Here is a 26599-nt window from a genome sequence, read left to right on the forward strand (position 1 = left end):
GGACCACTGTCGAGGATGCTGGAACAAGGGCTTAAGGGGAGGAATGGAGCCAAATGGAAGGACAAAGTGCAGGAGAGCCGGCTGAGGGTGGCGAGGTGAAATGGGGTTGGGAATAAATGATTGGAGGAGGAGGGATGCATCATGTGATTCGGAGGAAGACTGCACTTGGTCCACGGAGCTCTGCGCCACGGCCTCTGTGACACCCGGAGCAATCCGGAACGAAAGAGAAGCACCGGAGAGGGATGGGAGAGACGGCAGCATCCACCCCCACGCACCGCACACCGGGGCTGCACGGCGCACGTGACCATCCCGGCCGCCGCGCGCTGCTTCCGGCGGCTGGGGGATGTCACATCCAGGCGGAAGAGGTGACTCTGGCCACGATGGGCACGGTGGAGTGGGTGGCAGGTTGCTGATTGCTGATCGGTCGTCCCAAGCCTAAGCGTTCCTAATATGCTGCGGCGGTTGCCGATCTGACCCCGGGCAGTATGTTGGGCTTCAAGGCGAGCTCCTTCACTACCTTAATCGTGGGGGTTTTCGTCGCTTACGTGTTGCACACATGCTGGGTGATGTATGGAATAGTTTACACCAAGCCCTGCGCTAGTCCCAAGACCCAGAGGTGCATCAAGCCATACCTAGCTGGAAACCCTAGCATTCAGGTCGGTGTCTCTTTTATTTCCATGCCACACCATGCAATGATCATCACCTTGAAGACTCGATTCTGAATTCCGCATTTTTCTCAGATTTGTGGTTTAACTTTTTTTTTCCCAAAGAACAGTTTTACTCTCTGCACAGTTGTTTGGAAAATTAACTGTAAGGCGAAGGGACTGCATCAACTATCTGGAGGATTAAGACGTTGATTGATCAGTATGCTTTCTCAATCACTTGTTATTAGTGTTACTGCAGCATCGCATTGTGAGGAGGTAAAGCAGCCAGGATTATTTTTTTTTCAGTCTAATCAAATACTTTCTGAACCCTGGTTTTAATTTTCTGAATAGTTTCCTGCTGCTGGTGTTTTCAGATGTTAAGGAAAGTCTACAGTTGGGAAACTTAGAGGATTGAAGCTGACGAGACACTAGCTAAAAGCAATATTCTTTGCACTTGTGGCACATTTGGAGATGCAAAATATGATTTGGTGAAAAAAAGAACTTCACTATTTACTGTGAAAGGTTCTACATTTCATATGATGTTAAAATTTGTAAGAGTGACTTCATGGTGAGAAGTGATAAAGCTCGTGTTACCTATACAGGAGCCTTCAAGCAAGCTAATGTCAATGACTCCAAACCAGCAACTTCTTAAAAAGACACATGAATTTCAAACCAACATCATTAGAAACTATCCTTTCAAAATATCTGATGAAAATGCAGTGATCTCAAATGCAAAATGTTTTCAATTGGGCCCAATTTAGCTTGATGTGTAAGTTCATAACAAAAAATTAAAACAGGTTAGACCATACAGTCAATTGAATCTACTTTATCTTCAATAAATATCTGCCTGACATTGGTATGTTGTCAGAAACTCTGGCAAATTTCTACAGATATTGTGGTGGAAAGTGTGCTGACTGGCTACATCGGGTCACCAATACCCCTGAGAGTAAAACTCTGCAAAAGGTCGTGGGTAAGGCCCAGGACATCACACTCTCCCCACTATTGAGAATATTTCCAGGGAACACTGCTGTCGGAGAGCAGCAACAGTCAACAACGATCCATATCACCCAGCATGTACTCTGTTGTTGCTGCTTCTATCAGGAAAGAGGTCTAGGTGCCACAAGACTCGCACCACCTGGTACAGGAACAGCTGCTCCCCCTCCACCATCAGACTCCTCAACAACAAACACCATCAGGGACTCATTTAAGGACTCTTACTTGTGCGCTTTGATTTTTTTTCTCTCTATTGCAGTCAGTTTATTTACTTTTTTAATATTTATTTACATGTACAGTTTTATTGCCCTATCTGAATCTAATTCCCATATCCCTATTCATCTCCTTGAAACAGTGACAAAGCAAACCCTTTTACTGCGATTCCTCATTTTTAGACTTTGGTTCCTGTCTGTAATAAACTATTTAATTCTTGTAGATTTAATTACGATTACCTTTTTATCTAAGTTCCTGTTGAGTACAAGTCTTTCGTATGAATGTCATCTGGAATGATACTCTAATTTTTGGGTCAATGCTGCACACCATTCCTTGCCTACTCCCAGAGTGGTCTCACAAAAGCCCTATGCATTTGTATTGCTGTCCACCCTTGTGATTCCCTTAATTTTATAACAGCTTTTTTCAGTGTCACTTTTTCAAATTAATCTACAAAATTCAGATATGCTTTATCCAATCCCTCCCCAGGATGTCGGGGAACTAGTCTTTTTTAATGACAAATCAGTGTTTCTTCATCATCTTTTGTGATGTTAGCTTTTTGATTGATTTGGAGGGATGTAAACTTGTTCCTCTGGATTGATAGGTCACTCCAGTGCATAACTAGTCAAATTTAAATCATTATAAACCTACCCAGTAAAATGTATAATATAAGTCATTAAACGCATTAAATATTAAGACGTATATTGTAAGAATCCCCGGCACCTAGGTACTCTATGGACATCTGTTCTAGGAATTCAGATGGCCTGGGGGGAAAAAGCTGTTGCCCAATCTGGACGTAGAGGTCCTAGTGCTGCAGTACCTCCTACCAAATGGCAGAAGAGAGAACAGTTTACATGAGGAGTGTGAGCTCTTCACAATGTTTATTGCCTTTTGCCTGCCTCGAGTGTTGTAGATGTCCCTCATAGTAGAAAGAATGCCCCCAATGATCTTTTCCACTGTCCACTGCTGTCTGAGGTGGTACAACTTCCAAACCAGATGGTGATGCAGTTGCACAGAATACTCTTAATACATCCTCTGTAGAATGTAGTGAGGATGGAGGGGGGGGGGGGGGGGGAGATTAATTTAACTCAGCCTTCGCAGGAAGCAGAGGCGCTGCTGGGCTTTCTTGGCTATGGAGCTGATGTTAAGGGACCAGGTGAGATTGTCTACTAACGGCACTCCAAGGAACCTGATATTCCTGACTACCCCAACGGTGGAGCCATTAATGGTCAGCGGAGTGAGGTCTTCCTGAAGTTGACAAATCCCACATTTAATTGATGGCAGGATTAATGTTTTATGATTTTCTCCCCGATAGTTGCAACATGAATTTAAATACATCTCCATTTTCCACCTTAAATTATATGTTGGCTCTCTAAAATGATGTGGAAAATGTTGCATTGCTTTTAAGATGGTTAACATTGAAATTTTATTTAACACTTTTTTTGTCCAGAGTATATACAGCTTTGTAGCCTTGAAGAAATAATACCATACTTTTGTAAAATGTGCTAATTATCTTGAAATTGTATTTTAGCTGAGCATTTATACTTCAACGAAAAGCAGTGTTACTGATGGAGCCAATCTAAATCTAATGCTGAATATTGAACACTTTAATGTCAACTCTAAATTTGAGAGGTAACTTTTTAAAAAGTTCAATCGTATACTTTAGGATGCTTTGGATGTGTTAGAAGCTATTAATCTTATTGGGTGCCAAGCTCCAAATTGTGTCAGAAAGCTGAACATTTATGAATTAGATCCCATGAAATCAGTGCAAGTGTTAAAAATTTTGACTCTGGTCAATGAGTTTTGAGCTTGTCTTCTCAAAATATTTTTGTGTGTTCTTTTTGACCCAGATATAAGTCACTCTTTCAATAGCTGTCATTTGAGTTAATAAGAGGAATGAGTTTTCATTCATATTTAATTTCATTTGAGCTATATTCTGGTTTGGAATTCTATATTATTTGAAACTCAAATTTAGTTTATCAAGAATGTAATTATTATACATGGGAGTCTATTTTTAAAAATGTACATTCATCCTGTCTGTGTGCTAGACATTCCTTATTACAGTTTTTAAAAAAAATTTTTCAAATATTATACATAGTAACATTTTAAATATACATTATATTAAACTTTTTCTTACAAACACAACAAACAAAAACAAAACAGTCCCTCCTTCCCTCCCGCCATAATACAATTTAAAGTAGTCAATTGGGCTACTATTCCAAAGTTCAATTAGCTAAATTTTACCCCAGTATATCCTCTAAATGTGATAAGTATCCAACTCAGGCAGATACTTTATATCATATGTTCTGGTCAGGTCCCTCTCTTTGTAACGACTGGAGAGGGATATTTAGTACATTAATTCTTGATATAAATCTGTCTCCAAGCCCTTCTGCTATTTTTGGAAGGAGTGGACCGATGGACTTAATTTTGACTCCCTCTCAATCCCAAATAATTGCTTTTGCTTCCCTGATTGCTGGAAGGCTCATTTTGCTGCAGTGAAAAGAAAGATGCTCTCTCACATACTCAATAGTCATTGGATTTGATGTCATTAAGAAAATTAGGTGCTCAACTATTAACTTTATTTTCTCTGGGGTTCCTTTTTCAATTATTTTCGAAATGTATAGATCAATTATTTTTGCTTTTTATATATAAAAAATGTTTCTTTTAATTATTTCTTGAATATTTAGTATTCAAATTAGTAGTTGATACCTGGGTTTGATAGTAATCCCTCAGATAATAGGTTGGGGTTAGAAATTAGATTAGTTCAAGATTTTTTTCCTTTTCCTTTTTTTAATCAATAACATGGATCATGCATGTCTTGTTTATCACCTGTAATTTTAATTTACTTCTATTTGAACTTTATATATTCTTTCTTAAAATCCAATAAAAAGATTGTAAAAGAAAGAAGAATGCATTTGTTTCATGTTATTTCAATATGTTTGGGTAATATGCATTAAAATATGCATGCTATATTTAGTTATTTCTTTCAATTATTCAATCTAATGTACTGCTTTTTATATCTTTAAAAGGGATATCAATGTTTCATTACCAAAGAAAACCCGTAGCAATGGGACACTGTACACTCATTTGTTTCTCCACCACGCTGGTATCCTACCTTGGCATGACAGCAAGCATGTATATGCCACTGGACACCTTACAACATACATGATTCCTAAGCCTGAGGAAGTCAACTTAATTACAGGGGAAACCAATAGCCAAGTATGTATTTGTTTTAAATATGTCAGAAAAGAACTGTTATGCTTATGTTTATAAAGTTTAAATTGGGCAGCTGTTGGTGATCAGTACTATAATTGGTTGCAAGCTGACTTTGTAAGCCAATGGAGTTTTCTGAATTTAGAACTGATGCCTGTTGACACGATTGAAGGAAAGGAGGTCATTTTATGTACCTCGTGGTTTGAGCAGCTGAAATCCCAAAAGCTGTATGGTGTTATTCATCACAGTAGTTGTGATCCCTTGTTTCTAATTATTGCCAAGTGGAAACAAGCTTTTCATTGGCGAATGAATGCTGTTCCAGACTGAATGCTGGCCGGACTAATTTTGCAGCATTAATTAATCATATCGAGTCATTGGGGCTCGGATGCAAACAATAATGTATCACATGTTCACACCCGAGTGCTGCATTGCTTTAATTGTTGTTGCTCATAGTGTTATTTCATTCTGATTTTTAATAACCAATTATGATGAAAGTTAATCAAGGTAATACAACATCTGCTGCTATTAAACATAAAATGCCATCCATTTTTAGTTTCTTTGCAATTATATTCTTAAGTGCTGAAAGATTCATAACGTGTGCTGAATATTAAGAGGATGGCCATAAGTGTGTTCTCGGCCAATTGGGGGTGAATTGGAAATCTTCACTCTTCCTACTATTAGCAAGATTCATCATGTTGTACCTCCACTGGAGATGCTGTAGTTAAACCCCTGCTTCCTTTAACATTTTTTCAATGCCTGCTGAAGCTCAACATAAATTTGTCATCTCATTCAAATCTAGGTAACGGTGGAAGCGCATCTCCAGTTCATTGCCAGTGCTGCCCACTTGAACCCAGAGTGTCCATCATTAGGCTCATGCTGCCTGTAACTTAAGTTTCACGCATTTTCTCTTCTGTTAAATCTGTTTATCAGTCCTCCCTCCATTGGTTTCACAGTTTTTCTTTGCAGGTAAATCGATTCTTCCCAAACACTTTGCTGTTTTCATTATGTTATATTTATCTATCCATTGGTAGACTTCTTTGCAAAAAAAAAAATTGTTTCCGTACAATATATTTAAGCCCTTCTCCCACCACATTTGTTTTAAGACCTCCATCCCTGCAGAAGAAACTTTCCATTCTCTGTTTGGCTCCAAAAATTAATGGAAGTGCCCTCAGCTATTGTGCACTCACAGTCTCAAACTTGGTTTATCAACTCACACGCTTCCAAATGCCTTGTGGGTTCTACTATTGGGCATATTGGGGAGCTTTGCTGTGTTAAAAGTTCTGTGCACGTACATGTTTCCATTATCAAATTTGGTTTAAATGCAGGAAATATCTGTTAGGTCAAGAAACTCCTGTGGAGAGTCCTGTATCTCCACTAATTTTAATTTAAACATACAGTAAGGTAACAGGCCCTCTGACTCACAAACCTGCGCCGCCAAATATCCCAATTAACCACCAAAATTGGTACATTTTGAAGGGTGGGAGGAAACCGGTACACCCACAGGAAACCCAGGTGAGAGCTCAGTCATGGGGAGAAAGTACAAACTCCTTACAGTGTTGGATTTTAACTTTGGTCGCTAACACGATAAAAGCATTGCGCTAATCACTGTGCTAACTGTCCCCCTGCTTGAATGCTGCTCAAACAGAGTACTTTCAGTTTTATTTTGTATTGACAGCATTTTCTTTTGGGTTCAGTAGGTGACTTTCCTTGTAGTTCAAGTCCTATTCAAATGTTTGAGTGAGGGGTAATTCAATTCAGGCGAGAACATTTCATAGTGAAATGTTAATATCTTTTGATGTGTGTGTAAATAAGTCCGTTAAGCATCCACAGTTATTATAAAATTCCAAGTTTCATGGTTGTTGGGGTGTTATTCTGGTCATCAGTTTCAGAGAACTGGAAATACTGTACCAGCCATATCTTTGAATCATGTGGAAGGTCAATAATGTGATGAAGTGCAAAATACTCTTTGTTGTTTTGCACAAGAATAAAGTCTAATAGTCTGAATGTATAACTGGTTCCTCCTCATGAATCACTAATAAGAGTTAGGGTCTGCTATAAATGGTGATACAGCTGCATCAGATGTGTTCATCTTAATGTTAATTATGTAACTATGTAACACAAATATTGTGCATTCATCTCATCTTTTGTAGCTTGTGTTCTTATTACTTTGGAGGTATTCAATGAGTGGGACTAATGTTTTCCTTTGTTGGATCAATTCTGATCTTTTCATTGTCTTCATTAAACCAGGAAACAGTGACTAATGCTGAAACAAAAGTTCCAGACCAGCCTGTTGTACATTGGAGATCGAGACTCACCATCAATATCATGGCTGACAATTTTACTTTTGACGGCTCAGCACTTCCTGCTGACGTACATAGATATTTAAAGCTGTAAGTTCAGATCAACTAAACATTTCTTCTTTGGCTTGGCTTTATGGAGGGGTATGTCCACGTCTGCTGCAGGCTCGTTGGTTACTGACAAGTCCGATGCGGGACAGGCAGGCGCGGTTGCAAGGGAAAATTGGTTGGTTGGGGTTGGGTGTTGGGTTTTTCCTCCTTTGTCTTTTGTCAGTGAGGTGGGCTCTGCGGTCTTCTTCAGTGGAGGTTGCAGTCCGCCGAACTGTGAGGCGCCAAGATGCACGGTTGGAGGCGAGATCAGCCCATTGCCGGTGGTCAATGTGGCAGGCACCAAGAAATTTCTTTAAGCAGTCCTTGTACCTCTTCTTTGGTGCACCTCTGTCAATGGAGAGCTTGCCATAGAACACGATCTTGGGAAGGCGATTCAACTAAACATACATCGCAATCAAATGCTGAGTGTTGTTAAGTAAATATTTATACATATTTATTTGGTGAGTGAAGTAAAATTTAATGGAAATTATTTCTTCTGAAGTTCTTTTTGAAGTAGCAGCTTTATAATATGAGAACAAATGAAGATGGAAAAAGGAAATTAGTGGGCAAAAAAGGACAGTGTAATGAATGACATCCTTCCTATAAGTGAGCAACTGGAAGTGTACACAATACAACTGGGCTTTTAGTTTGGTCACTTCTGGCTCTGTGACCAACTGAGCAGCACTGACTTTCAGCTAAAAGTCGACCAGATATGGTGGAGTGTCCAGCTGCTTTTGATTAGTAAGTTCTTCCATTCAGAACACATTGTATGCCTATGCTGCTCTGAGTTATTCTTCTACATGGTTTCGATATGTCATGCTACTTGATGCCTTGAGATGTTCTGGACTCTTTTCAGGACTTTGGGGCCTCCTCGAATTGACTATAAATTATTGTGTCACCTTCTGTTCTGCTGTTCTAACAGCATTCAATCTCTGATGGTGATCGAGAAATGTTATATTGGTTGAGTACTATTTGAAAACTGCTGGGTCAGATGCTTGATGATGTGTTTGTGTCTAGAGTTTATGCCTAGCAATGCCCGAGATATTAGTGTGCGAACACTGACAAGTGGGTAGCCATAAAGCAGATGAAATTCAGAGCCTATAATTCTTAGGTGTTACATAAGAGATTGAGGAATGAGGAGAGACATTAGGTGCTGATGGGCACAATGCCATGAGTGGCAAAGATTTGTTTAATTTATGCAGTTTTTTAATGTAAAAACACAAAAAAAAAACTGGAGAAACTTGGCACGTTGAGTTTTTATGCTTTGTTTGTGATTGGTATTTTAGGATGCAGCATGGAAAGACTGTACAGTACCTTCCTATACTGTTTGTTGATGAACTGAGCAATCGTGTGAGAGATTTGAAAGTAAGTCGCTTTTATTCCCCCCCCCCCCTCCCCACCCCCGCTTACCTGAAGTATCACTTCACCTTATGTAATGCTTTACTTCATGTTCATTCACTGTCAAATTTAACCCTTTGGACTCTGTCTCCTGGTTTCAGGGACTACCAACATATACTCCGTGTCCCGATTTTTTTGGGACTCTTTTTATATTCAACCACCAGGTGATTCGTACTGTAGTTTACCCACGGACGCAGTCCAGAGTATATATTATGAAAGGTTAAAAATGGTTGAAGTCCAAAGGGTTAATATTTTGGCAATGTTTTAAAAGCTTTATTCAATTTGTCTTCCTGGGCTTTGTTCTTCCATGATCTGCAATGTTGGTTGAAAGTAGGAGACAGACTTCACACTGCTCTCTATTCTCTGAGATGTGCCCAAGAATGCTAATTTTTTTGTTAAAACCCAGAATGAGAGCACTAGCATTGTATTGCAATGTTTGAAATGTATAACTTTCAAAAATGGGACATCATAAACACAAGTTCTGAGTTTTCCAATTTACGGTGCAAAGAACACGTGCTGCTAATTGCTGCCCAACATATTTCCAAGCATTTACCCATTTTGTTTAGCATAATTGTAAGTAAATTGCTCCTTATAAACGTGAATGGCAAAGTTCGAGACCCAAATTATAATCGCTAATGAAGTATGAGTGTCTGGAAGTCCAGTAAATTATAATGAGTAATAATTCCTAATGAACAGATTAAAGTCATGATGGGGTAAAACACAGGATTCTGTTGACACCGTGGTTAAGTGAAAAAACACACAAATGCTGGAGAAACTCAACAGGTCAAACAGTGCTTTTATGTAGCAAAGGTGAAGATACATCACCAACGTTTCAGGCTTGAGCCCTTCATCAAGGTGTGGGGAAACATGAGAGATGCCTTTACAAAAGGTGAGGTTTGTGAGGGTGGGAGATGATAGGTGGAGAGGAGAGAGAAACACCACGTGGGGGGGAGAAGTCTATGCTAGGTGGAGAGGGAAAGGAAGTAGGAACTGGAAGAACTAGTTAAAGTGGGGGGGGGGGATGGGAAAAGGCAAGCTGATTAGTGGAATGCAGTGAACTCATTGTTCATGCCCTGGGGTTGGAGAGTGCCCAGACAAAAAATGAGGTGTTGTTCCTCCAATCTGTGGGTGGTCAGTGTGTGGTAATGTGAAAGGCCCTGGACAGGCATGTGATCTTGAGAGTGTGACTCAGAATTGAAATGGTTGGCTATATGGGAAGGTCGCTTTTGCTGCGGACGGAGAGGAGGTGCTGGACAAAGTGATCTCCTAATCTGCAACCGGTCTCTCCGATGTAGAGGCGGCCACAGAGGGTGCACCGGATGCAGTAAATGGGTTCTTTGAAGGCAAAGGTGAAGTGTTGCTTCACCTGAAAGGTCTGTTTGGGACCTCAGAGCATGGTGAGGGAGGAGGTATGGGTGCAGGTATTACACCTCCTACGACCACAGTGGAAGGGGCTGGGGGGGGGGGGGGTGGGCGATGACTGGGGAGGGAAGACTGCACAAGGGAGTCACAGAGGGAGCCTTCCTTATGGAAGGCTGAGAGGGGAAGAGAAGGAAAAATGTGTCTGGTGGTGTGGTCCTGTAGTAAGTGTCGGAAATGCAGGCAGATAATGTGTTGGATGCGGAGGCTGGTGGGGTGGTAGGTGAGGACAAGGGGGATTCTGTGTTTATTGATGGGATTCATCAGGGTTCTGCTGTATTTTGTATGTGCATTTGTAAAATTGTTCTGAATGGAATGGCTGTTGATTTTAATTTCCAAAATCTAATATTTAGAAGCCTTTCCTTGCAGATTATTAATGCTACATCATTTACCTTACCTCTTACCATCTCCTATGATGCTATATCACTTGGGAAGCTGCGGTTTTGGACACACATGCAAGAGGCTGTCTTTTCATTGCAACAATTTGGTATGTTTTATGTGTTACAGGTTTATGTTATTTTTATCTATTTTTTATATTCTATATTTTAGTGGATTATTTTGTGGGTTGAACAGGGAAACACACACATAACACCATTTTGAAATAGATAGAGAGACTACTCAAGAAGCCACAAAAGCCTTGTTATTGTTCCATTAAAAGCCTGAATGTTTGCTAAAAGAGACGGCCTGCATGTTAGTTCAGAGGTGTAGGCAATTTGTTTATTTTTCATTTGGAATGCTGGAACAGTGGAATATTAAAAGAAAACCATCTGCTTATGAATAGTGCTTTTGGAGAAATGAAATGGCACCATGTATTTGCTCAAGCTAGTCATGTGATTTAAGACACTTGAAGACAAGTTTTAGTATCAAACCAGAGTCATCTGGGGACAGAATTAAAATGATGTCGGGAGAAAATGGTCACTCCTGCTGTTTCTCTTTGTCAAGAGAGAGCAGCAATACTCAGCCATTGTAAAGGTCACTTCTGACTGACCCATATCTGGGCAAAGGCAACAAGATCGTTCTTGTTTCTGGATCATGACCTTTTTGATGGTTACTTCATCTAAAACCCTTGCTTGGGGCTGGGTCTCATAACCCTTGTGCAAGAAACAGGGTAGCTGTGACAAATCATACGTATGAAGGAACATTTCTCTGAAATCAACTCAACAAGAATTCATGAGTTTTGAGAAGTCTGATGACTCGGTGTTTCAACTACATAATTACTTCTGAACAACAGTTTAAAGATTCTTAAGTTTCAACACAAGATTCCTAAGACAGAACTTTGAATTTGACTTTTCAGAATTGTGTCTAAGCTGTTAATGGTTTGGGAAATCCAGTCGCACACATATTTGCACATAGTTGGGGTTAAATATAGGATTAAGTAAGATTATTAATAGCTATTAATAAAAAAATACTGTTTTGAAAATGCCATTGTCTTTATGAATTTTAATTGTTGCTGGTCTATGTCATAATATGTGCTCTTGAAAAGTATCACCAATTTAAAAAAAATTGCATTGTCATTGCAGGTCCAAGAGAATAGAACTCTTCCATTTTGGTTGGTTGTGTAATTTTTCAGTAATTCTGTACAATCTATTTCATAGAGTAGAACTTAAATTCTGTAAGGTAAATGGTTGCAAAAGTCTCAGAAGAGAGTCCTTTCATGTACCCGTTTTACATTTCCACATTGCACTGTTGCACTATTTGGGATCTGGAGTGAAGATGACCAATTTTTTTCCTATTTAGAGATTATTTTTTACAGTAATATGATGACACCAATCAGTAGGCTGGCAATATTTATGTCATCAGAGATGTATTGGCAGCTCTGTGGAGTACATTAGATGCAATATCAATGATTCCTCTGCGGTTGAGTTATCCGTCTGAGTTCAGAAGTTTTCAGAGGTGATCTTGGTGCACTCCTGACTCTGAGTTAATGTTTTCCTTATCTGGATGTGAATGACAACAAAATATAAATAAAGAATAAAATAGAAACTGCTGGAAACATTAGATCAGACACCATTGGAAAGAGAAACAGTTGATATTTTTAGATTTTCTTTTACTATAAATAAGGAATGTTGAAAACTTTGCCTGGTTTTGTTGTTGTTTGGAAGCATACCAGTTAGCACAGCATTTCACACAATGCTGTTATAGCGCCAGGTTTTAATCTGGCATTGCCTTTAGGAAGTTTGTATGTTCTCACTGTGTCTGCAAGGGTTTTCCACAGGTGCTCGGTTTCCTCCCATCCTTCAAAACATAGGGGCTGTAGGTTCATTGGTGCATTTGCAGGGCACGGGCTCATGGGTTGGAAGGGCTTGTTACTGTGCTGTATGTCAAATTTAAACTTATTGTTTGCAATTATGCCATGCTGGTGGTCCTTCCTCCTTCAATGTCATGAATCCCTATGCGCAGCAATGTAAAGGAGAACCAGCTGTTGAATAATTTTATTTGCACTCAGGTTCCTAATTACTTTGATTTTTGTGTTAGTGACTGCTATTGTTTATTTAGTCACCAAAGGAAGGAATGTCACCAAAAATTAACTGCTCTTTTCCTTTCTACATTTTTTACATTTTAGGATTCACTGAAAAAGATGTTGATGAAGTAAAAGGGATCTTTGTTGACACAAATCTCTATTTCTTGGCTTTAACATTCTTTGTTGCAGCATTCCATGTAAGTTATAGATGACTTTATTCCATTGGGGATCATTCCATTTTTACTTGAGTATGCTTAAGACTAAAGGACACTTCCCTTTTGAGAGCAAGATAAATACCTAATTATAAATTATTTAATCCATGACTCATTGGCTATGGCATAGCACAGGTACACGATCCTTTATCCGGACATCTAAAATCTGGAAAGCTCCAAAATCCGGCAAGTGGGGACCGGTGGTTGGGGGAGGCGGCCGAGGGACTGGCAGCCGGGGGAGACTGCCAGATGGTCGGGGAGGCATCCGGGCAGCCAAGGAACCAGTGGTCGGGGGAGGCAGCTGAGGGACCGGCGGTCGGGAGAGGCGGTCGAGGAACTGGCGGTCAAGGGAGGTGGCTGGGCGGCCAAGGGACCAGCGGCCAGGGAAGACTGCCAGGCGGCCGAGGGGAAGGCGGCCAAGGGACTGGCAGTCACGGGAGGCGGCCAGAGGACCGGTGGTCGGGGGAGACGGCCGGGAGGCCAGGGAACTGCGGTTGGGGGAGGCGGCCAGGTGACCACTGGTCGGAGGAGACAGCCAGGGGACCGCGGTCAGGGGAGGCAGCCGAGGGAGCTGTCCGGGCGGCCGAAGGACTGGTGGTCGGGGGAGGCGGCTGGGCGACCGGGGAACTGCGGTTGGGGGAGGTGGCTGGGCAGCCAAGGGACCGGTGGTCAGAGAGATGGCCAGGGAACCGCGGTTGGGGGAGGCAGCTGAGGGACTGGCGGTCAGGGGAGATAGCTGGGCGGCTGGAAGGGGGTGGGGGTCGATATGGCAGCACAATTCAGGTGGGCTTTCTGAAATCTGGAAAAATCCGAAATTCGGAATATACTGTCCCCCAAGGGTTCCAGATAAAGGATCATGTACCTGTATGTTAGAGTTGGGATGATATTTTACATTTTTACAAAATGTTGGTTAGGCCACACTTGAAATATTATATACAGTTCTTGTTGACACATAATAGAAAGGATGTAATTTAGCTGGAGATTCACCAGGATGTTGTCTGGATTGGATCTTTCCAGTTGCAAAGAGAAACTGGGTGTTCCCAATGCACCATTGACTACTTTGGAGAGACTGGATGCAGATTGGGATTGTGCTTCTTTGAGCACCTTTGCTCAGACCACTGCAACAGTAAAGTCTTCCCAATGGCCGATCACTTCAATTCCACACCCCATTACCATCCTGACATGTCTGTCCACGGCCTCGTGTACCGCCAAGTTGAGGCCACCTGCACCCAGATTCCACCCAGACGGCATCGGATTCGAGCTTCAATTTCTGTCAACTCCCTTCCCTGGTCCCTTTCTCCCTCAGCCTCGATCTCCCTTCCTCCAGCTCCTTTTCCCCTTCTCCTTCTAACAGAAGGCTATCTTTCAGCCCTCTGCCTTCTACCCCTATCATTTCTCAGGTTCTTCTGCCCTCCTACCTGTATCCATCTGTTTGCCTGTGTTCTTGCCCCTTCTCCTGCCCTTTACATTTGATGCAGACACCTGCCTGACTTTCGCCATCGCGAAGAAGGGCTCAGGTATGAAGTGTCAACTTTGTTTTATTTCCTGTGGATGCTCCATGACCTGCTGAGTTTGTCCACCACTTTTGAGTACTGCAGATTTTTTTTGTTTCCCCGAGTTTGTTTTCCCTGGACTGGAGGGTTGACATTATAAAGGTATACAAAATTTCGAGCGGAATGGATCGAGTGATTAGTAAAAAATGTTTTTCCAAAGTGGTATTGTTTAAGACAAGAAGGCATAGGTTTAAGGTGCAAGAGGAAGGAGGTCCAATGGAGATCTGAAGGAGAATTTCTTTTCCACACAGTGTTTGGAATCTTGTATGATTTGTCTGAGCATGAGGTGGAGGCAGATACTCTTATAACATTTGAGAAGCATTCGGTCAAGCACTTGAATTGCCAAGGCAAAGAAAACAACAGACCTAATGTGGGTATATGGAATAAATGTGGATAAGTTCAGGGAACAGTATGGACTTGTTGGGTCTAAGGGCTAATTTCTGTGTTGTACAACTGACTTCATCAAATTATTGTATCACTTAATGATTTTTTTTTGTAGCTCCTATTTGATTTCTTAGCTTTTAAAAATGATATTACCTTTTGGAGACGAAAGAAAAACATGGTTGGCATGTCAACAAAAGCAGGTAGGTGTTAAATGTAATTTCCTGTACTACTACAGTCTAGACCAATATTGTACTGATATCACAGAAACATTATATCTTCTGCAAGGACTATCAACTGTTCTACAAAGTGCATGTTTTTCTTTAAAACAAACCTTTCTGTAACATTATTCCTTTTTCATATTGTAACAGCTAGTATGTATAACTGGTAAATTGCACTCTCACTCGTGTTGTAGCAGAATACATCTCGCAAGCAGAGTAAACGAATCACACGCTCAGTCTCAGAACAGTTGGCAAACTTACGATTCAATAGCAGCAGCAATATTTTCTGTTACCTACACTGAGGAGGGTGGGGGAAAAATGCCAACTTGCTTCAGATTACTGAAAGTATAGTTATAATACAAGCTTGCATGCAGTGGACCTTCTCACTGTCTGTCTGGGGTGTCTGGACTCACTGCCTACTTCGGCTTAGAAATGAAAGGCCAGTGTCTTCGAAAGACAAGAATTAGAAAAAAAAATATTTTAAGCATTGAAATCTTTCCCTTGGTTTTCTTCTCAATATCTTAAACATAGTTGTGCAACCGTGTGAATGGCAAGGAAATCAATTTGAAGTCACAGTGAAGAAAAATTATTAGTAAAATAAATAACTATTTTTCTCTTTGCAGTTCTTTGGCGATGCTTTAGTACAATTGTGGTATTTCTTTTTCTTTTGGATGAACAGACCAGTTTATTAGTACTTATTCCAGCTGGCATTGGTGCAGTAATAGAGGTAATGTTAACATCTATAATTGCAGATTCATCAACTTTAAAGGACAAATATTTACACTCATTTTTACATTGATACTTTTGGTTTTTATTTTCCATTTAAAAGCAGCTTAACCTGTTTGTATGCACATTTACACCACAGGTCTGGAAAGTTAAGAAAGCCTTTAAGATGACTGTGAAGTGGCATGGTTTAAAACCAATATTTCAGGTGAAGTATGGCAAGAAATTTAGAATATATAATCAATGAGCAGTCCTTTAATTGTACTCATTAGTATTGTAGCACATACATCAGCAAGCTCTTAAAATTCTGAGGTTACTAAATCCGTTAAATGTTAGAGTTAAATATTCAACTTGAATGAGTAGAAAGACTGCCTCCTGACATCTTTTTCTTGAATTTTTTTCAAAACATTTGCTGCAGTGAACTGATCTTGAATGTTAATATGCGCTATTTGAGCAGAGTGAACCATTTGTAGTATGTTCCTAAATGGGATAAGAAATATGATGTTCCATCATGTCTTTGGAGAAGAATCGAGGTAGGAAGTATACTTGATGGAGAGCTGAAGAGGTGAGGATAAGATAAGCCAGAGATGCAGGACAAGATGCCGAGATGAAATGGGGATTGAACGTGGGGAAGGGGTGGTAGTTGGCCAGATTTTATTTTTCTAAATTTCCAGTTCTTATCCTAACTAATTCTCTTTGGGAACTTCTGAATAAAGTGTACTGGATAATAGTGATCTCTGGTTGCTGTGGTTAGATTTTGCTGCACACTGCCCTTAGTGAATTTAGATTCTAGTGAGGCGTTCCTTTTCATGTACTCTTCAAATTACTGAAAGACCATAAACTTATATCAAAGCAAAATGATTCAGTGTGGATTTTTTTTAACAGTTTGGAACATTTGATGAATCTGAAAAAAAGACTGAAGAATATGATACTCAGGTATTGAGCTTATGAACAGTAACTTTAGCCTACAATGTTTGTGTTTAACCCAATGTTGAATTAAACTCTGTTTCTTCTGCCTGCCCATTATCCATATCCCTCTCCTCTCTGAATATTCATGTTTGCCTTCAAGCCTCTTGAATACTATCATTGTCTGCTTCCACCACTACCCTTGGCAGCATGTTCCAGGGACCTATCACTTACTGTTATTTTTTTTAAAAAAACTTGCCCCATATATCCCTTTTATATTCACCTTAATGTATGCTCTCCAGTACTTAACTTTTTTTTTAACCCAAGATTATGACGACCCTATACACCTTCATTAATTTTATAAACTTCTGTCAGGTGCCCCTTTAGCCTTTGATATTCATAAGACCGTATGACATAGGAGCAGAAATAGGCTATTCAGGCCATGAATGTATCTCTCACTTCAATCACGAGCTGATCCATATTCCCACTCAGCCCCACTGCATGGCCTTCTTTCCTTAATCTTTGATGCCCTGGCTAAACAAGAATCTATTAATCTCTGCCTTAAATGCACCCAATGACCTGGCTTTCACAATTGCTGGTGGCTACAAATTCAACAGATTTACCACTCTTTAGCTGAAGAAATCCTTACACATTTCTGTTCTAATCCTGAAATTATGCCCTCTTATCCACCATGGGAAACAACCTTTCTACATCTACTCTCCCATGCTTTTCAACATGCAAAATATTTCAATGAGATCCCCCCGCATTCTCCTAAGGTCCAATAAATACAGGCCAAGAGCTGTCAAATACTCCTTATATGATGACTCTTTCATTCCTGAATCATCTGAGTAAAGCTCCTTTGAATCCTCTCCAATGACAGTACATCCTTTCCAAAATGAAGAGCCCAAAATTGCTCACAATATTCCAAGTGAGGTCTCACCGGTGCCTGTAGGAGCCTCAACATCACATCCCTGCTCTTGCATTCTATTTCTCTTGAAATGAATGCCAGCATTACATTTGCCTTCTTCACCACCGTATCAACCTGCAATTTTGCCTTCAGACTATCCATTACGATGATTCCCAGGTCCCTTTGCATCTGGGTATTTTCAGTTTTTTCGCCCCCATTTTAAAAAAAAAGCTTGCTCATTTATTTTTTTCTACCTAAGTGCTTGACGGCACATTTTCTGATACTATATTTCATTTGCCACTTCTCTGCCCATTCTCGGAATCTAAATAATTCTGCAGCCTCCATGTTTTCCACCTACCTTCTTATCATCTGCAAACTTGGCCACAAAACCATTCATTCCAAAATCCAAATAATTAATATACAACTAAAAAAGAAGTGGCCCCAACACCCAGATGGAACACCACTGGCAATCGATCATAATGTGATCCTTATTTTCCAGCTTTCTGCTTCCTGCCAGTCAGCAAATGCCAGTCATACCCATGCTAGTATGTTTACTATTATGCTATGGGCTCTCATTCTTGTTAAGTAGCCTCATGTGTGGCACCTTGTCAAATGACTTCAGAAAATCCAAATACATAACATCTACTGCATCTCCCTTATGCAGAGAAATCAACCCAAGTTTATGCAACCTCTTCTAATTGCTCTTACCCTCTAATCCAGGGAGCTTCCTGGTAAATATTCTTCCGTATCCTCCCAAAGCCTCATTAGGGGAATCAGAAGTGAAATACTCCCAATGCAGCCTCACCAAAATTTTATATGGCTGCAAGATGATTTTCTTGCTGTTGTACTTAATACCCCAAGCAATGAAGGCAAGCATACTTTCCTTACCACCCTATCTCCTTGCATTGCCACTTTTAGGGAGACATGGACCTGGAACTTCAGATTGTTTTTCAATAATGTTTGCAAGGGTCCTGCCATTAACTGGATTCTCTCCCCTTACTTTTGACCTCCCAATGTGCAACACCTCACAATTGCTCTGATACATGGCTTGTTTCATATGTTGCTCCATTTGTACTGCATTATTGTTCAAGGAAAGAAAGACAAGCATTCGATTAAAATATGAGCCACTGCTTTGCTGGTGTGCAATGTTGATTGATGAAAAGAAGATTGGGAATTAAAAAAAACAAACTGCTGGAAGAACTTAGTCAACTAAACAGCGTCTCCTTGGAGATGGGGGAGGAATTGTTGGCATTTCATTTCCAGCCCTGTGTTAGGGTTTGAGAAATGTATGCTTATTTTCATGATTTATTAAATTGTCTGTTCATCAAATGCTCTTTATGTCCTCTTTAGGCAATGAAATTTTTGTCCTATATTCTTTATCCACTTTGCTTTGGTGGAGCTGTCTATTCCTTATTAAATATGAAATACAAAAGGTAATTAATTATTGTCCTTAAAGCAACATTCATTTTACTTTTGAATCTTAAAGGAATTGTTAATTCTAATGCATTAGATTCACATCATATGTATTTTCAGCTGGTACTCATGGTTGATCAACAGTTTAGTTAATGGTAAGTACCAAAGTTTTTTTGAGTTTTGAGTATTTTTTTCTAAATCCAGTCATTTATCCATTTGCTTTGTTTTATTATAGCAAGGTCATTTAAAATACCCCTGTCTTTGTTGCAGGAGTCTATGCTTTTGGATTCCTGTTTATGCTGCCTCAGCTGTTTGTTAATTATAAGGTGAGTGAAAAGATAATTATTCCTACTTGTGCTGAAGCTAATTTAAGAGAAATTGTCAAATATTAATTGGAAACATAATTATCCAGATGCCATTTTGTGGATTGCTCTCCATTAACCTCTATCACACCAGCCCATCTGTGTTTTTCTCCTGATGGATTCAAATGTGTGCTGTTCTTTCTGAGCTGACAAGGTGGCAGAAGTGTGAGTTGTCACCTTGAGTCCCTAACTCTCTTCACTTTTGCTTTTGGTTTTTGTAGTGGTTGCGTATGAATTTGAATTTTGTAATATATTAAAGTTTTTTTTTTCTGAAGGCCAAAATGAAGCATTTACCTTTGTGAGTAGAATCATATGAAGATGTGTCAATATTTTGCCATCTCCATTCAACTCTGCCTGCTGTTGTTTATGGGACAGGAAGAGTAATCTTTTCTGCTTATAACTGTGCCAACAGTGAACTGGGGGTGGGAAGGTGATGGCTGGTGGAATCCAAGCTACTTGGGGAAATAGAGTGTAAAATACATGAGTTGATATTGATTGGGGCAGTGAGGCTTTGCTGTGAGTCTCCACGATTTCAGAGTCTTATCAGGATGCACAGTAACTAGCAGTGCTGCTGTAACGGCAGTGCTAGTGCGGACCTGGGAGAGTGAGGAGCAGAGACTCGGCTCTCCTCCGCAGGGTCCTACTGAATGATCGCAATGCTAATAGCCCCATACATGTTTTAAGTTGCCTGCAGAAGGGGCTGGTGGTGCTTTTGTTCAAATAAATATATCTAAATCCACGGAGACCAGGATGGTAACGCCCATACTTGGCAGAGGACAATCGGGATCGGCACAGCGCGCCATTTGGGCTGAGAAAAAGCCTGGGAGACATCACAACAGAGAAAGTGACCTCGGCAGTGGACCAGCAAGGTGCTCAGTGGCTTTAGGACCAGAATGTGCCACGGGCTGTTGGCCCAGGATTCAAGAGGGTGCTGAGGGCAAAAAGGATCCATGATAAAGCCTTGGGGCCCTGAAAGCTTCCTGATCATTTTGGAGGTTTGGATCTGGGAACTTTGGTTTGTCAAAGGATCAAATAGGATTTGGGTGGCTGCAGAGATTGCGGGAGCACAGGAGGTGAATCCTTGGACACTTGGTGACTCTGAACAAATTTTCCTTTGCTTCTCTTATTGTTCGGGGTGCTGAACAGTGTTCGTGACACCTGTTTGCTTTAACTGAAGGAAAAAGTTGAAGAATTTTGTGTGTTTTTACATTTTGTGTATTAGTACATAACAATAAAGGAATCTTGACTCTTGATATTTGTCCATACACAAGGAATGATCTGAAAACAGTAATATAGTAGCTCTAATGGATCAAGAATATAGGAGACTCTATTTTGTAATATTTGGCAAAACATATTAAAACAATCTTCCTTGCACATTAGCATTCCCAAAAAGTTGTCTTTGGAATACTACAAGATGACTCTTGATCCAATTAATGGATACATGTCCGTGAAAAGTGTGAATATTGAGCCTGTTCTAAAATGCAATTTATTGCTAACAAAATAGTGGGATTTCATAAGACAGATTATGATATAGTTTCAAATGTCTAAGTTTCAAGTAATAAGTACATATTAAATGACATATGTTGAAAGTTCCAAACTTTAAAATTAGATGAGAAGTGGTTTAAGCTTTGTGTTTTTACATGTTATTACTTTCATAACTGCCAAATACAAGCAACAAACTTTATGATGTGCACATTTTAAAGTTCGGGAAATAACCGTTCTTTTTAGAACTTTAAAACTTCTCTTTAAAACTTGTATTTCCATGGGTTCACTTAAAAATTGTGATTTTTTTTTAACATCATCAGCATATTTGGAATTGATCATTTTCATTTATTTGCAGTTGAAGTCTGTGGCACATTTACCATGGAAGGCTTTTATGTATAAAGTAAGTTTTATTTTTAGTTCTACTTGCGTATCTAAACTTAAACCCAGTTCATGTCATTTCTGACAAGTTTATTTGTTATTCACAATCTTGCAAAACATTCTTCAAGCAGCTTTCCATACACTGGATACAACTAAATGCAAATTATTAAAGCTGGGATACCAAGTGGCATTATTGTTTTTACAGTTGGGGGATGGCTTGTGCGTGTGGGGGGGAGGGAAGTACACCTCTCAAAGACTGCTGTTCTGATCTGAGAGTTGAGAATTTCACTTTACCCTCAAACTAAGCACACAATTCAGTTATTGGAAGTTTATTGCAGTTTCTTGGATAACTTAAAAGTACCTTTTTTAAAAAGTACACGTGGTTGTATCCAAATCCTTGTTTAAGAGATCTGGTTCCTCTCAAGCTTTTACGAATGCCATTTTGGTAACTAAGATTGCTTTTACCTTCGTGAGAGGGACAAAAGTGAAGATAGGGGAAGCTCTGAGCATGAGCATTATTTGGTGATGTTCCTTGCAGATTGGAGTATTGCCAGAAGTCTGGAGAATTAAAGTGCTATAGCTTTACTGAAGACATTTAAAGATTCAGAAACCTGGTAACTTGTACTAGTTAGTCTAACATTGGACCCTGTTGTCACAGACAAAATTAATTTTCATTTGGAGGTGCAAGGACAGCAAGCATTAAATGCTCCAAAGGAAATTGTAACAAAATATTTTTTGTTGAGATGGTAAAGATGTTAACGAAGGGAGCAGCCATTGTTGATGTGTGTGTTGAAAAATAATTTAGAACATACTCATTTATTGAGGAAATACAAGAAGAGGATTAAAATTATAGACTCAATAAATTTTACTAAGATATTTAAAATTATGAAGCCTTTAAATAATAACGAAAGAATTGCCTTTTGGCTTGGGCCTAAAGAAAAGAAGAAATAAAATTAAAGTATTTAAGGTGATTGGAAATCCAGCTAATCATATTGTAATCCAGTTTTGACACAGTGGCCAAACTTGTTATAGATTGACTAATGGAAATGTAAACTGGAGGAGGTTGGGGAAGTGTGGATTGTTTTTACAAAAGCCAACAGTGACTCAGTAGGTTAAATAGCCTCTTCCTGTTATGTATTATTAATATAGTTATTACTTTGCCAGTCAACATGGGGAGTTGATTCTTAATGGTGATGGAAAGAAGAGTAATTAATTGGGCCTGGATTCTGCATCTCAGCACAATCCAGCAGAATGGCTTGTATTAACTCTAGGATTAGCAATTGCTGTTGATTTTATCTACTTTCAAACACAATATAATTCAGGAGATTAAAATATAGATTGAAAAGCTGTGTGCAGATTTAACATATAACCATATAACCACTTACAGCACAGAACAGGCCAGTTCGGCCCTACTAGTCCATGCCGTAACAAATTCCCACTTGAAAAAGTTCTGCAGATTTTCAGAAAAAAATGAATATACTGATGAGTCAATGGCTTGTTAACATAATTAGTGGGAGTCGTTTACTATAACTAACACATTTTCATGCCTTTCACGTGCACATGCATATAATGCGCAATCTCTTAAATTGTATAAAAAATATTTTCGTATAATGTGCACACGCAGTGGTATTCTAAATTCTTGAATGGCAAAAGCAATTTCCAACAATGAACTCCGTATCAACTTCCCCCAGAGGTTTCACTCACCTATTATGTAGATGATATCCTGCTGCAACACATTTTAGTTTTGGAGAGGAATCAATTAAATGAATAGAACACAGGCCCATCAGAGATTAGCAAGATTTTGTCTCAAATCAGAGGCATTTGATATGTTAATCTCCTCCCTCAGGGATGGGTTTGGGCAATTAACAGTGATAAGATGCAGTGCCCTAGCCAGAATGTCCCGTTTGTAGGTATAAACGGTACAAAGAGATATTCCCAAAATCATAATTTCCCACAGCTGCTATAAATTGTGCCCATTCTTTCATTGCCGCTATTATATTCTCATACTCGCTATAATTCTCCTATGGTCGCCTTAAATTGCAGGTGGGGCTTTCCCATGGCTGCTATTAATTGTGCACATTTTTTCAACAAATTCTCTAGCTTGCACACGCATATAACATATTTGTAAAATATGCATATAGCGTGCATGTTATATGCGTTAAAATCTTTCTTTGGCTTGGCTTCGCGGACGAAGATTTATGGAGGGGTAATGTCCACGTCAGCTGCAGGCTCGTTTGTGGCTGACAAGTCCGATGCGGGACAGGTAGACACGGTTGCAGCTGTTGCAAGGGGAAATTGGTGGGTTGGGTGTTGGATTTTTCCTCCTTTGTCTTTTGACAGTGAGGTGGGCTCTGCGGTCTTCTTCAAAGGAGGTTGCTGCCCGTCAAACTGTGAGGCGCCAAGATGCACGGTTTGAGGCGATATCAGCCCACTGGCGATGGTCAATGTGGCAGGCACCAAGAGCTTTCTTTAAGCAGTCCTTGTACCTCTTCTTTGGTGCACCTCTGTCTCAGTGGCCAGTGGAGAGCTCGCCATATAACACAATCTTGGGAAGGCGATGGTCCTCCATTCTGGAGACGTGACCTACCCAGCGCAGATTGATCTTCAGCAGCGTGGATTCGATGTGGTCGGCCTCTGCCATCTCGAGTACTTCGATGTTGGAGATGAAGTCGCTCCAATTAATGTTGAGGATGGAGCGGAGGCAACGCTGCTGGAAGCGTTAAGAACCGATAAGAAAATGCGTTAAAATACAATACAGAGAAAGGCTGATTATTTACACTCTTTAGGAGAGCAATGTCAGGATTTAACTTTAGCCTGTTGGCCACCTTTCAAATCAGCACCTTCTTAACACCTGGAAACGATTTACTTTAAAAGGCCTGTTTTTAAGCCCAGCATTCGCTTTTTAGTCACTAGAATTTTTGTTATGTGAAAAATAATCATTGTGGAACTGGCAGGTAAAAATATTCATAGTGTTGCTGTTACTACCTGCTTCAGTGGTTTATTTTGACACTATTCATTAATTTAGGTGTTGATTCATGTGCTTTGAAAATACAAATTCCTATTGTGGAATTGATATTTTATAATTTACATTTCCAATGAATATGATGAAATTTCTTTTGAGCATGTTAAATGTATAACTGATTAGAAGATTAAGAGGCAGTTATTGGATAAATATAAAGAATCAACTGATTATTACAAAAGAAATTGCACGAATATCATTCTTTCAATAACCAAAGCAGCCCAATAAAATCTGGTTTTACAACCATTTGCATCTAAAAAAAATTCACTATCTTGTTACACTTTCAACCTCTCTTTTATAACAAATAAAAACTTATTCTTGTATTAATTTCCTTGTTGCATTTTAAATATGGAAAATTGAAAACATTAACTTCATTGCAACATTTTTCACACCCATTTTGTTGATGTTACATATAGTCTCATGTAGTATCCAGTCTTCTATTCTCCAGTATTCTGAATTGAAATAACATTCAGTTTTTGAGTATCACAACCTATCTTCCATTGCAGGCATTCAATACCTTTATAGATGATGTATTTGCCTTCATCATCACCATGCCAACGTCACATAGACTAGCTTGCTTCAGAGATGATGTCGTATTCCTTGTTTACCTTTATCAAAGATGGTAAGATTTTTCAATATATATATATATATATCTTGATCTGAAGAAAACTGTTATGCCATAACTATATTTTGAACTTCAATCAAAAGTTTCATTAGAGGGAAGAATCCTTTAATTTTCTAAATTGGAACTTAAACTACAAAATAACTCATTGTATAATAACAAAAAATAGTGTGAAGCATTCTCTATATCCTTTTGCTTCACGTTTCAATCAGGTGAAAAAATGGCAGGTATGAATACAGGAAATTCCTACCCTTTCCAACAGGATTTTATTCAGGAGGTGGAGAATTTGACAGGCATGTGTGAAATTGGAAAGCTGATACAATAAAACATGGAAGAAAGTTTAATTCACTGATATCCAGAAACCTTTTTTCAATAACAATGTTTAAAAGGACTAAGATCATTTTGATCCAGGATCCTCTGTTTGTGAGTACAGTTGGGCTTTATTGTTAAATATTAAACAGACATTTGACTGATTCTTTTCATTGTGTAGGCTTTACCCAGTGGATAAAACCAGAATAAACGAATATGGTGAATCGTATGATGAAAAGGAGACAAAGGGAAAGCTGCATAAAGAATGATTGCAGACTGAACTTTCTCCATGATTAGCCTCCATTTAGTTACAAGCTGTCTTTGTGCACTGCTGTCTGCAGGATCGTAACTGCATTGATCTTTCCTGTTTGTGGCTGCAATCTCTCCAGCAGTGCCAACCTTCTTGGATATATACTCCTGAGAATTAAACAGTATTATAAAGAGGTTAGAAATTATAAACAAAGGTTTGTAGTTTGACATTTTTTCCAAGGGTCCATTCAACTGGAAGAAAGATTTTGAGATTTGAACTAAATTTTGATTAACTTCATTATGGACATCCACAAGCTTGGTTTCAGGTTATTTGTTTGCAGTTGTTTTAAGTGCAATATCTAAAACATGAATGGCTTATCTTCCAACTTGTCATTGTCTTTGGTTTTGTGAAACTGATTATTAAAGTTCTGCATTTCTTATTAGTATAAGTGAACAGTGATTAGCCAAGTTAATGAATAATAATTCTGAATAGTTACAGCCACTTTGCAAGACTACTTTAAATTTCAAGTCAGATATTAAACTTGCCTCTATTTTTTTAAATAGAAGGCCAACATTTGGTTACAAGGGAAAAATAATTAATTTGAATTTGTGGGACATAATTTTTATACATTTTAAAAAAATCTTTATTTTCTCCAAGAGTGTAATAATTTAAATGACCTTTTAAAAAAACTAGGCCACAAAAGCTAAGAATCTTGGTCAGAAAGCATCACTGAGTGGAAGTAGTCAACATTTCAGGACTGAACCCTTTATCAAGACTTCATTTAACAGTTCACACCCAAAACATTGACCATTTCCATTCATATTTGCTGTCTGACCTGCTGAGTTCCTCCAGCAATTCTTTATTTGCTTAAATAAGATAAAAATCTATAATGGGAAGAAATTCTCACAGCTAAATATGGCAAAATGTAACAGCATAATTTAAATTTCTCAAGTCTTCTCATGTGTTTGGCTGAAGAAAAGTAATTTAGAGTTGATGAAAGTAAATATTGCTTCATATTTCAAAGTGACTGAATCTTGACAATTTGTATTTTTGACTAATTGTCTCAGCTCAATAAGATTTTTCTCTTTCTCATGTAAAATTTGATTTGTTGAATAGATGCAATGATCGCTCAA

At 39.2% G+C, this 26599-nt stretch overlaps 1 protein-coding gene across 2 annotated transcripts; it reads left to right on the forward strand.

Moving 5' to 3' along the window:
- The first annotated feature begins 233 nt into the window (after window positions 1-233).
- Window positions 234-26599, forward strand: clptm1l (CLPTM1 like). 2 transcript variants are annotated; one of them, XM_069910014.1, is made up of 17 exons: window positions 234-656; window positions 3379-3479; window positions 4877-5066; window positions 7308-7450; window positions 8734-8812; window positions 10634-10751; window positions 12828-12922; window positions 14990-15074; window positions 15716-15819; window positions 15958-16023; window positions 16701-16751; window positions 18979-19061; window positions 19162-19196; window positions 19312-19367; window positions 21244-21288; window positions 24792-24907; window positions 25398-26599. In XM_069910014.1, the coding sequence occupies exons 1-17, from the start codon at window positions 486-488 to the stop codon at window positions 25483-25485; spliced, it is 1626 nt and encodes a 541-aa protein (XP_069766115.1). In that variant the 5' UTR covers window positions 234-485; the 3' UTR covers window positions 25486-26599. The 2 variants fall into 2 exon arrangements, with proteins under 2 accessions (XP_069766115.1, XP_069766123.1); XM_069910022.1 differs by lacking the exon at window positions 234-656 and adding an exon at window positions 782-920.

Source organism: Narcine bancroftii, chromosome 1 (genome assembly GCF_036971445.1).
Source record: "Narcine bancroftii isolate sNarBan1 chromosome 1, sNarBan1.hap1, whole genome shotgun sequence".
Classification (NCBI taxonomy): domain Eukaryota; kingdom Metazoa; phylum Chordata; class Chondrichthyes; order Torpediniformes; family Narcinidae; genus Narcine; species Narcine bancroftii.